At 40.3% G+C, this 12181-nt stretch overlaps 1 protein-coding gene and 1 long non-coding RNA gene across 2 annotated transcripts; both read right to left on the minus strand.

Moving 5' to 3' along the window:
• Positions 1 to 7049: 7049 nt before the first annotated feature.
• Positions 7050 to 10063, minus strand: LOC115199759 (uncharacterized). Its single transcript, XR_003879409.1, has 2 exons — positions 9722 to 10063; positions 7050 to 9556 (listed from the first exon to the last, which is right to left on the minus strand). It is a non-coding gene; the product is annotated as an uncharacterized LOC115199759 (long non-coding RNA).
• Positions 10064 to 10288: 225 nt separating this feature from the next.
• Positions 10289 to 11589, minus strand: LOC115199758 (interferon-inducible GTPase 1-like). The gene is made up of 2 exons (XM_029762166.1): positions 11237 to 11589; positions 10289 to 11128 (listed from the first exon to the last, which is right to left on the minus strand). Exons 1-2 carry the CDS (start codon positions 11550 to 11552, stop codon positions 10953 to 10955), a joined length of 492 nt encoding a protein of 163 aa, XP_029618026.1. The 5' UTR covers positions 11553 to 11589; the 3' UTR covers positions 10289 to 10952.
• Positions 11590 to 12181: the final 592 nt, after the last annotated feature.

Below are 12181 nucleotides of genomic sequence, written 5' to 3' on the forward strand. Positions count from 1 at the left end.
GAGAACTTGTTCTCAACTGGCCAACCTGGTTAAATAAAGGTGAAATAAAAAAATTTAAAAACTCAGCATCTTGCCCAAGAACAGCCCTTAGCCATGGTATATTGGCCATATACCACACCCACTAAATGTCTTCTAGGTGGTTTCTAGCGACAGACCAAGCAGTCAATAGATTCTCACTGAAAATGTTTTGGCAACAATGCTTCCTTCAGTTTGTCAAGGTATTTCTCTGTATATGGCCTCCCTTATTCCTTTTCAGGGGCTCATGCCAAATAGTGCCCCCCTGCCAAAAGTGTCCCTCCCCTGTGTCACAATAGGATTCGATGAGTTCTAACTTCTGTTGCTAGGGCTGTTGCTAGAACATGCAAAATTGTGACCGGATTACGTAACGAACCAAAGCGTCCGTTGCTATGCTGGTTGCTTGGCTTTATTTTACCTCGCAGCGGTCGTGAAGGAAGAGGACGCGTGCAGTTCAAGTTCTATTTCACCTCAAATGCGCTCACTCAGTCCGCGCAAAATGATTACCTCAGAATTGCTCTCGAAGGACGATGTTTTTGACAGTAACTACCTGCTGACTACCTGCTGCTTCCGAAAAGACTGGAAAGAGAACACTCTTTCTTTACCATATATTTGTCTTTATATAATAAAATATTGTTAAATTGGAAGAAATAATTTAATCTGTTTTTAGATTGACGTTGCTAGCTACTGTACTTATTTACCTCAGCCTGCCTAGTCAGCTAGCTCGACAAGAGGGGCAACATCCAAGGAAATTCAGGGTAACGTTAAGCAGTTAACTTCTATTTGATAACTGGACAGATTTCGCTATGTACAACCATTTTTCAACAACCATCTTCCATCTAGCTAGTTGGTCATCTACATGTTGCTAGCTATACATTAGTTCAGTGGAGGCTGCTGAGGGGAGGATGGCTCTTAATAATGTCAGGAATGGAGTAAATGGAATGGTATCAAACACGTGGTCCATGTGGTTGACTCCATTCCAGCCATTCCTCCCCTCAGCAGCCTCCACTGATATAGTTAGATGTCTGTCATATTGAGGTATCTAGCTATAAGTTAAACCTGATCAATCAAATGGGATAAGTATAAGCAATTATGGTAATTCCAAATGCCCTTAACTAGGTGTCTTCGCTCAACAGACAGAGGGGGGGAGGAGGAAGTGAATAAGAAAGGATGAAAGTGAGAGAGGGAAAGAGAGATGGGAAGAGAGTGGAAGACAGACAGAGAGAAACAGAGAAAGACAGCAGTGCAAATGTACTTAGGCTTGAGTATTTCAACAACTCTTCTCTTCCAACTTGTTAGGCAATCATATGTACAGTTGAAGTCGGAAATTTACATACACTTAGTTTGGAGTCATTAAAACTCATTTTTCAACCATTCCACAAATTTCTTGTTAACAAACTATAGTTTTGGCAACGGAGCTGTTGGCCGGGGTAGGGATAGCCAGGTGGAAAGCATGGCCAGCCGTAGAGAAATGCTTCTTGAAATTCTCGATTATCGTAGATTTATCGGTGGTGACAGTGTTTCCTATCTTCAGTGCAGTGGGCAGCTGGGAGAAGCTGCTCTTATTTTCCATGGACTTTACAGTGTCCCAAAACTTTTTGGAATTTGTGTTACAGGATGCAAGTTTCTGTTTGAAAAAGCTAGCCTTAGCTTTCCTACTAGCCTTGACTTCCCTGAAAAGATGCGGGGGCTATTCAATGCTAATGCAGAATGCCACAGGATGTTTTTGTGTTGGTCAAGGGCAGTCAAGTCTGGAGTGAACCAAGGGCTTTATCTGTTCTTAGTTCTACATTTTTTGAATGGGGCATGCTTATTTAAGATGGTGAGGAAAGCACTTTTAAAGAGCAACCAGGCATCCTCTACTGACAGGATGAGGTCAATATCCTTCCGGGATACCCGGGCCAGGTCGATTAGAAAGGTCTGCTCGCTGAAGTGTTTTAGGGAGCATTTGACAGTGATGAGGGTTGGTCGTTTGACCGCGGACCCATTACGGAGGCAGGCAATGAGGCAGTGATTGCTGAGATCCTGGTTGAAGACAGCAGAGGTGTATTTAGAGGGCAAGTTGGTAAGGATGATATCTATGAGGGTGCCCGTGGTTACGGATTTAGGGTTGTACCTGGTAGGTTCCTTGATAATGTGTGTGAGATTGAGGGCATCTAGCTTAGATTGGAGGACGGCCGGGGTGTTAAGCATATCCCAGTTTATGTCACCTAACAGTACGAAGTCTGAAGATAGATGGGGGGGCAATCAATTCACATATGGTGTCCAGTGCACAGCTGGGGGCTGAGGGGGGTCTATAACAAGTGGCAACGGTGAGAGTCTTAGGAAAGATGGATTTTTAAAAGTAGAAGCTCAAATTGTTTGGGCGTGAAAGGCCCAAACATACTGTGGTCCAACAGGTGCAGTTTGGGGTGGGAATGCAGTGGAGCGGGAATGACACACATCATCTTTGCAGTAGCTGATGGCAGGGATCATGGTTGTTCAGAAGCAGGGAACGCCCTAGTATGCCTCGCATTCCAATGGATTATGTGAGGACATCACCCACGAAGTAGGGATAGTACCCTACCGGAAATGTATCTGTTAAAAATGTGTATTAGATATTCAATATTTACACAATAACAAGTTTTGTAACAACTTTAATTGCAACACGTTATAAATGCATTCCACCCCATGGAAGACGAAGTAAGGGGGAATGCTATTCCCCTGGGCATTCACTGCAACGGCCACGGTCACCAGGCGCCGATGAGGGTCATTATGGCGCCGATTTGCTTGACCCTTTTGCTGGCGTCGACCTTCTCCGGGGCTTGGACTGTGGTTACACCCATTTCATCTACATTCCAGCCCATGACAATCCACAAAGCCCATGTTATTGTAAAAGGCAGGTATATTTGTCCGGTTTTTAAAACTCGTTGCTAGTGGCTGGTGCTCTTGTTCAGTTTGAAAAACCTGCCTATGGCTTTGGTAGCCAACAGTGGGGACATAATAGCTGCTGCTCGCTGCCAACTTTTTTCCCTCCTGTACACAGTGACATGGCAGATGCTGTAGTTCTTACCTACACTTCTTGTAGAAAGGCCCATGCACTCGACATCCCTTGCTGCAATCTCAAACACATGCCTGGCCACTCCTCTGTTAATAGTTCTCTCTCTAGATCTCATTCTGTAAATAAAAGGTTGGAGATAAAGTGGTGTTTGTCATTATTTGTTATTACGGGGACAATTGTAAGTGTTACGATTAACCCTCCACTGGGAGGAACAACTTGTGCCTGGCTAACAACTGGTGCTAGCTAGCGAGACATTGCAAAACAATGTTGCAAAACAATTTCAAATTCCCTTGCCATTTACTGGAGGGGGTAGTGGAGGTGACTGTGGATACGTAAAAGTGAATACATCACGCTAACTTCTGTGTAATTTGAGAAAATGGGTGTGTTACAACTAACCTATGTTCGTTTTAGCCCCAGTCACCCCTCTGATTAGGTTTTATGATAATACAAGTAGAGCAATAAGTGTTTATGTATACCCCTTTCAAATAAAGTGTTACCATTAAGACTACATGAAAAGAAAGCCACAAAACTCTATATGATAAACTATTGAAAGGGTAAATCTGGTGCGACTTTCTGTCTTTTTATACAGTTTACTCTTCATTTGTCAGCACCTACAAAACATTACAGGGTGTGTGTCAGCTCGTGCTTTTCACTAGACCATGTTAACTACACAAAATATTAAAACGTTTTTTTCAAATGTTATGATACTTCTCATTATGACACAGTTATGGCAGGTGTCCTAACACTTTAGCTACAGCAAACCATTTAATCCAATGTGTCATAACAGCTGCCATAACTGTTTCCGATGCATGCAAAATGTCTTGTATCTTAATGTTCAGGACATTTGTTTAGGGAATGACTATTACAATAATATGACGCTGTTATTACTTATAGTTCAAATAAATTGTTAATTTTCCTTTCAAGTGGGTGATTTACAAAACTTTATTCCTACCGGTGAGATCATTTCATAAATTATGGACGTTCACATTTAGTATGACATACAGGCAAATTGTGTGATTTCCAGTAAGCAGAAACTTGAAACTGAAATTGTATGATCAGACATAAACAAGGGGGCAGCCCACACTCTTCATAATATTGAAATAACTTTGGTCTCCATAACATAAGCTTTGATGTTGGAACTAGTCTGAGTTTTTCCGAATCTATTCTACTGAACTTCAACTGAAGCCATTCCTTGTTTTCTGGTCTTCCTCATTGTTTTTAGACTATCATCAACCCCTAAACCAAAGAGAAGCCAATCCTACCTTTTGATATTCTACTAATGCAGTGCTTCCCAAAATGTTTCACTCATGCCCACCTTTCATAATGGGGGAACACAAAAATATGGTATAAGAAAAACACAATGATTCAAATTTAGTACATACATTTGTATTTTACTCAACAAGAAACAGTTCATACAAAACACCAGTACCTGGTTTTCCTTCCATATTGAAATCAAGAAGAAAATATGTATAAGGGAGAATTAAACCAGCTTACTGCTACAATGTCACATCCCTTTCAATGATGACTAGGGTTGGTCAATTTCTATTGTAGATTTTCAGAAATTGTAAAATAATAAAAGGTGGTTCGAAGTATTGTAAGGGTGATTATTTGGTGGCGGCCATCAAATGTGATTTCTAACCATAATAATTAGGAGCTGTTGGTCAGAGTCTATGAGACAGGTAGGCTGACTCCAGTACAGAAACAGACTTGAGCCTACTGCCTGAGATTCAGAGAAATAATAGGTCCTTCTCTAATTCTGCCTACTAGAAACCAGATATTGTAAGTGTTTGTAATACTGTCAAAATTGTCTTTAATCTCTGAAAATGTTGTGTAATATAACTGCTAGCAATTGTCACTCGTTTGGAGATATGGTGCTCACATGCAAGATGCGCATCTTGTCACTTTGCACGAAAAAGCTTTATCAATTTGGAAAAATATGCTTTTCTATATATTTGGTGACGCAACATGCTGCGTGAGTCTACACAACGTCACCAGTTAGAGCTCTTGTGAACTCTACCGGGAGCTGCCAATTATGCAATGTTATACTTTTAAACTAAATTTAAGAAACACCAGCTTTAATTGTGAGAGAAAATCCAGCATATTTTTATCTTGTAGATGTTATATAATTTGAAGCAGAAAGTTGGGCAGAGAGTGTTACATGGTATCTAATTTAGAATTAAACAAACTACTGTAACATCAGTTTTGATACAGGATGTGTCTTGTAGTTAAACACTTTGGGAATCCCAGTAGGCACAGTAGTAGGTGGTTGAGTGATTGGCCTTTATTTCAGGAATCTTCAGAGTGTACGTACTGGAGCCCACTTTCTCTGCTGTAACTTCCTCAAAGCCAGGGTCACTCATCCATTTTGGAGTCTGATCTCCTGTGTTCTCTCATCAGCAGTCGCCATGTACAGCATCCTCCTCAAAGTCTCTCCCTCTTTGTGAAGGTACCAGTGGAGATAACTGCTGCAGAGGACTGTCACAAGCCATTCGATGAGAGCTGTTTTGGTGTCAGTTTGACACTGTACAGAATGTGCGATGAACAAAGAAAGTAACATCATTATCAACAAGGCCAATACATAACATATATATTTTCCATGGTCAGTATTCGGGATTATGGACGGGATTCAATCTGATTAAACTTTGTCGGCTTTGCACATTTGAAAGGCAACGTTCCTGCATTCGTGAAGACAATCACAGTAAACACGACATATGTCGGAAATTATCTTTAAAGGATTCATAAGTGACAGTGTGATCGGATTGAATCCTGGTCTCTCTGCCAGTGTTTCCCCAGGCACCTAGTAAATACAGGAAAATAATATACAAAAACTAAATGAACTCAAATACTGAATTCAAGTCATTATTGACTGTGTCTTCTCTCATGGAACCTTTGGATCAGACATATTATCAATAGTGCTCTAAAATAATTCAAAAGTGGAATTCCACCAAGTGAATATGCCAACCCACAAAACTTACTTAATCTTTCTCCTTTTTGTGGGTACAGAAGAGCTAGAGACGTTTAATCTAAATCTACTTGTTTACACAATCTGCTGTTTGTCCTCAGTGCACTGTGTATTGTATGCACTGTTATGCAAGTGGGAATCACCTCCAGAGCTGTACAATTTTGGGAGGCGCATGGAGTTAGGCACGAATCTTCTGCTCAGCCAACGTTGACTGCAATTGCATCAGAATCTCTGGGGCCGCATGGACCCTTCGCGCCGTGGATACCAGATCGACCACAAATTGGGTTTTTATCCTGGCCTCACTTCAAGACGCTGATAAAAAAATTAAGTGTGGGAAGTATCGGTAAAATGTATTAATCGTCAATTCAACTGAACATTATAGAACACAAACAAGGATAAATAGTAATTAGCATTTTAAATTGTGTTTCAATTTAAATAAATAAAAAACTAAATGTAATGAATTCAGTTGACACAATGCTATAAATAGAAGGCTCTAGCTGGTGGGTATAACGCCAGCTAATGTGTAAGGCCCTTAATTGACAATGTATCACTGATCTGGGTGAGTGAATGTCAAGTTCACTCTTTATAGCTTACACATTTTCAAATACATAAGAATAGTGATCGTCATGAAGGAAGGATGCATTGCTAAAGTATTGTGTGTGGAACACTATGATTAAACTTGATGTCCCAGTTTGTCAGTGGGATATGGTGACGGTTTGCATTTCTCTCTCCTGACCATTTTATGACAATAATTGAAAAATAATGTGTCAGATAGGTTTAGGATTTGTCTATCAGTCATGTCAGAAAAGTCATGAAATAGCCAGACTTTGATGCAAATGATGTGTCAGGAAAGTCTAAAGTATATACTGTACATACAAAAGGACTGTTACTGTAAGGACCTTGCACCCTCTTGTGGCACAGACATGCGTTTTATCTTTGAGAGGCCTTGAATGGGGAAAAAAAATCTAAATCGAAGCATCCTTTCAAATAGAACACCCAATTAATCCCAAATAATGACGAGCTACACAAATCCACCCGAAACCACAAATTCCTTTAATTTACAGTGTTAAATAACACTCATATGTGAGAACAATATTTTTTATGAACATGTTTCATTTTGGCATTATAATAAGGTTGGTAGCAACATGAAAAATTGTTGTGGAAATCCATTGCATCTGAAGACAACGACAAAATCCACAATGCAATGCTCTCTCTGTGGACTGGCTGGCTGGCTAGCTTGTAATTGTTTGCTACACGCAATAATACAAAAGACAATATCAGCATGTAAATTAGGAGTCTACAATCTCACCATGTTCAACCTGCAGATCGATGTGCTTCACAGAGTGGAGTCTGACATTCACAACGGCAGACATACTTTTGAGGAGATGGGAAACGTTGCCCATACTCCGTCAATGGGCCGCACGGTGCATTTTGGGCGATTCTGCGAGTGCCTTACTTCAAGAAGTGAATTGGAGTCTATAAGTGTAGGCTGCTGAGGGGAGGACGGCTCATAATAATGTCTGGAAAGGAGCTAATGGAATGTCATCAAACAAATGGAACCCATGTGTTTGATGTGTTTAATACAATTACACTCCAGGCATTACCACGAGCCTGTCCTCTCCAATTAAGGTGCCACCAACCTTCTGTGCAGTCTATTGGGCGCTAGCTCAAAAACACAACATTAGCACACATTTTTTCAACAAGAAGTACAATATTACAAATCTTTTCCGAGATGTGAGAAAATGTACTATCTGTAATATCGTACAGCTTTTGATTTGTGACATTATGTTCTTTCGAGGAAAATAGGCACGTAGACATACGTTGACTTTGATAAGGGATTGCATGATGATTAGCTTAGCAACCGCGTGATGCAGCTAGACAACGTGAATACGATTGGTCGACAGTCTGCTGGGTGACGCGTGATACGTTCTTTAATTCATTGGATTTGTAAAAAAAATATATATATTCTTAAAGTAAGAATATCGCAAAAAATATAGTCAATGGTTCGTTCGACAGAAGACATCCTCCCAAGTTATGACAGCGGCAAGTATTGAAATCTAACATGTGTGATAGAGGTTTTCACAATCTAAAAGTTGTATTCCTATTAAATTCCATAGTAGTGAGAACAACTTTATTACAGTGCTACGTCGTACCGGCCGGATTTCTGCGTGCCAGTAACTCAGATACACATGAAAACATGAAGTGACCCAGGGAATTGATAGAACATCACTTAGATGCACAAAAACAATTTTACATTAAAAATGAGTGAACCTTTCCTTGAAGCCTTGTTCACAGTGCAGGCCTTAATGCTCAAATCAGTTTTGTTTTAAAAATATGTTTTGGAATACTGACTGTCCAAACAGCAAATCGGATTTAGACAGCAGTCATTTGCTGACTTGGCTACACTGGTTGTCATAGTAATGATGGGTGTGTGTGCAGTGGTGTTGAACTTTGAACATTTATTTTTGATCAATGTAAAGAGAAAGTCATAGCAATGAAATCACACTTACAAATTGCCTTCACTAAAAGTACAGAATACATCATAATAACAATTATTTAATTGACTGGTGTAAATAAGTAACCCCAAAAGCAGTAAATGTTACTCTGCATTTGTTTCATTCCGCAAAATATAAAAAACAGATGTCAGATCAAACCTTTTGCATGTATTTTTAGTGAGTGGTAAAATATTTTAATAACTGTCTGACCATCGGTCTACTCAGTGACAGGTATCTCAAGTGCTGCGCCCATCAGTCTTTCTTAAGTCCTGACTCAGGTTGTTAAGTGTGGAGGTCAGTAGGTAGTAGTGAAGACATTCCCACAGTGCCAAGCATTGGGACACGTTGTCTCACTTAGCATACTGTGCACTTTGAGCTCCGACAGCTTCTTTCCAGTGGTGGAGTGTACCCTCTCATAAAGCACCTACAGGGTGTGGGAGAAAGGTTTACAGTAGGAGAAGTGAATAAGATATTCTAGTCAAATCTACCTTTGGAGAGACAAACGCCTTCAATGTTATTTATTAATATGTAGGGTTTAAGTTAGTGTGGTTTACTTAGAAAAGTAAATAGATAATAAAACCAACCTGAAAAGACTGAAAGGTAATAATATTATTACAGTGGAGTGACATCATCCAGTAAGTGTAACTATTGTTCATTGAGTGGGACGTTATAGAACGAGAGATGTTTTTGTAGTTGATAAGGTTGTCAGTGCCGCTAACTGCTGTAAGGAATCTGCATCCAGGCCAAAGAGCCGCTGGTATGATGTCAGAGTATTCATCAACAACTACATTATACACATGGCTCAAACTTCGATTGCAGAGAAATGTCCTAGAAAACCCGTACCAACAACCTCTTATCTACTGTATGAGCACCATCTATTATAGGAGCTGGTTTTCAACACAATGTGAATCTGTGGTCAGTTAAATGGTTGTATCAGAAACTGCATTATCAGGCACATGAGCAATTTATTTTTGTAAGGCTCATGTTGTAAAACCCTCTATTTACAGTCTACAGATCTATAATATGTCATGTGCATTACTTAACCTTGTGTTTTATTTAGAGTCTACAGATCTATAATATGTCATGTGCATTACTTAACCTTGTGTTTTATTTAGAGTCTACAGATCTATAATATGTCATGTGCATTACTTAACCTTGTGTTTTATTTAGAGTCTACAGATCTATAATATGTCATGTGCATTACTTAACCTTGTGTTTTATTTAGAGTTTACATCTACTGATTCAGAGGGGTTGGGCTAAATGCGGAAGACACATTTCAGTTGTACAACTGACGAGGTATTCCTTTCATTACCATCTTCTGCCTTGAATGACCAACACTAAAACTGTTAACCAGCTAAATACTACCATCTGGCGGTCTGCTCATGAACTGCAATATAGCACAAGTTAGTATGGGAAAGTAAAGAGTGACGTTATTAGATAAAGATTAATGCGATTCAGAAGAGAACACATAGGAAACTGGTCAATAATTTGTTCTCACGTAGAACATATGTACTGAATGAGTCATGTTGGGTAAACCACAATTTTTATATAGACAATTAACGCTGGTTCATTCTAAACAAGGATTATTTTCAAATCCACTTTCTAGAGGGAGTAATTTTCAAATATCATGCAATTGTTTCAAAGCACATCCAATTTGGTTCTCAAAAGGCTAGGATTAGATTTATACTGAAGTTAAATTGTAAAAGCAGGTGTATTTTCTGTGAATATATATTTTCAGAGTAATTTACTATGAGTAAAAAGCTGTAGATCCCAATATGAATTTCCCATCTAATGCAGTAAGTTTATATTGTGCAAACCTATATTGAAACTATTGTGATATTACTTTTCCATTGATCAATTACATTTGAGCATTTATTTTCAAACTGCATCATTTAATTATCTACTTATCAGCATTTTCTTGTTTGAAGACAGTGTTCAAGAAAGAATCCAAACACAGATATAGATTGCAATTCAATCTTGAACATTATCTCACTCATTGGCCATCAAGTGCCTTCATCAGAACATTGTGTGCATCATCAGCCAGCTCATTCAGACACTTCGTCAACATGAAGTTGATTGTACCAAAGGAAATCCCTGCTGCAGCAATGCTGCCGACAATAGGAATGTTACTGAACAGGTACTCAATCACTGTTACCCCTGCTAGAACTGCACTTTGAAGCAACTTGACAACCACATCTTTGTTTATTTCTTTGTTCAGAGATGACTTGAGGACTGCTTTCAGCTCCTCCACCGGCACATTCGTTCTGTTAGCAAGGCTCTGCAGGGACTCATCACCAAGACCAAAAGCGTTATAGTACCTCTTGATCTCAATCACCAAGATGCTTACATCTACAGCAAAGGAAAGTCCTGGGATAGGTATTGCTGCCACAGAGCCAGATACTAAAGCTTGTCTCCATATGTTGGTTTTGAAAGCCTCCTTCTACTTCTGGTTGATTTTCAGGGTTATATTAGGGATGGACAACAGTAGTACATGCCTCTTGTGGTCAGGAAGCTCTTTCTCCATTGTCTCCTCAAGGTCATGGAAATCGTAGTGACCAAGGTCAAAACTGGAGATGAGAAAGACCTTAGGAGAGCCCAGACCCTGATCCTCAAGCCCTGAGGAGCAAAACAAAGTAGTCAACCCCACTAACTACATTAAAAAATAAATTCCATTTGTTTAGCAATACAGTACATTTACATAATGTACATAGTGTGTAGACAAACCTTTGATGCAGTATTGTCTGATTGTTTCCAGTGTCTTACCCTGGTCAAACTTCTCTTTTCTCCCCTCAGCCTTCATGTCGTTATCAATCTTGGAGCGAACAAAGTAGAACTTCTTCTTCATCTTCTTGATCTCCTTGGCCAGAGAAATGTCATTGGCTCTGAATCGCTCTGATGAGACTATGATGAAGAAATCAAAGCGATCGAATTCAACTTTCTGAAGGTACTCTTCTGGTTTGAAGTTAGCGGTGCCAATACCAGGGAGATCCCAAACTTGCATATTTGGGTATTTTGGGTGGAGGTAAGCCTTTGCCTCCATGGTGGTTTCCACCACACCAGTTGGAGCAGCTCCTTCTTACATTTACATTTAAGTCATTTAGCAGACGCTCTTATCCAGAGCGACTTACACATTGGTGCATTCACCTTATGATATCCAGTGGAACAACCACTTTACAATAGTGCATCTAAATCTTTTGGGGGGGGGGGGGTTAGAAGGATTACTTTATCCTATCCTAGGTATTCCTTAAAGAGGTGGGGTTTCAGGTGTCTCCGGAAGGTGGTGATTGACTCCGCTGTCCTGGCGTCGTGAGGGAGCTTGTTCCACCATAGGGGTGCCAGAGCAGCGAACGGTTTTGACTGGGCTGAGCGGGAACTGTGCTTCTCAGAGGTAGGGGGGCCAGCAGGCCAGAGGTGGATGAACGCAGTGCCCTTGTTTGGGTGTAGGGCCTGATCAGAGCCTGAAGGTACGGAGGTGCCGTTCCCCTCACGGCTCCGTAGGCAAGCACCATGGTCTTGTAGCGGATGCGAGCTTCAACTGGAAGCCAGTGGAGAGAGCGGAGGAGCGGGGTGACTTGAGAGAACTTGGGAAGGTTGAACACCAGACGGGCTGCGGCGTTCTGGATGAGTTGTAGGGGTTTAACCTGTTATGGATAGGGGGCAGTATTTTCA

Source organism: Salmo trutta, chromosome 9 (assembly GCF_901001165.1).
Source record: "Salmo trutta chromosome 9, fSalTru1.1, whole genome shotgun sequence".
Classification (NCBI taxonomy): Eukaryota; Metazoa; Chordata; class Actinopteri; order Salmoniformes; family Salmonidae; genus Salmo; species Salmo trutta.

Coding starts and splice junctions, on each gene's coding strand:
- LOC115199758 (XM_029762166.1), bottom strand. CDS start 11,552: ATGGAGGCAAAGGCTTACCTCCACCCAAAATACCCAAATATGCAAGTT. Junction 11,129..11,236: donor CAGACAATACTGCATCAAAG/GTTTGTCTACAC, acceptor TTTGCTCCTCAG/GGCTTGAGGATCAGGGTCTG.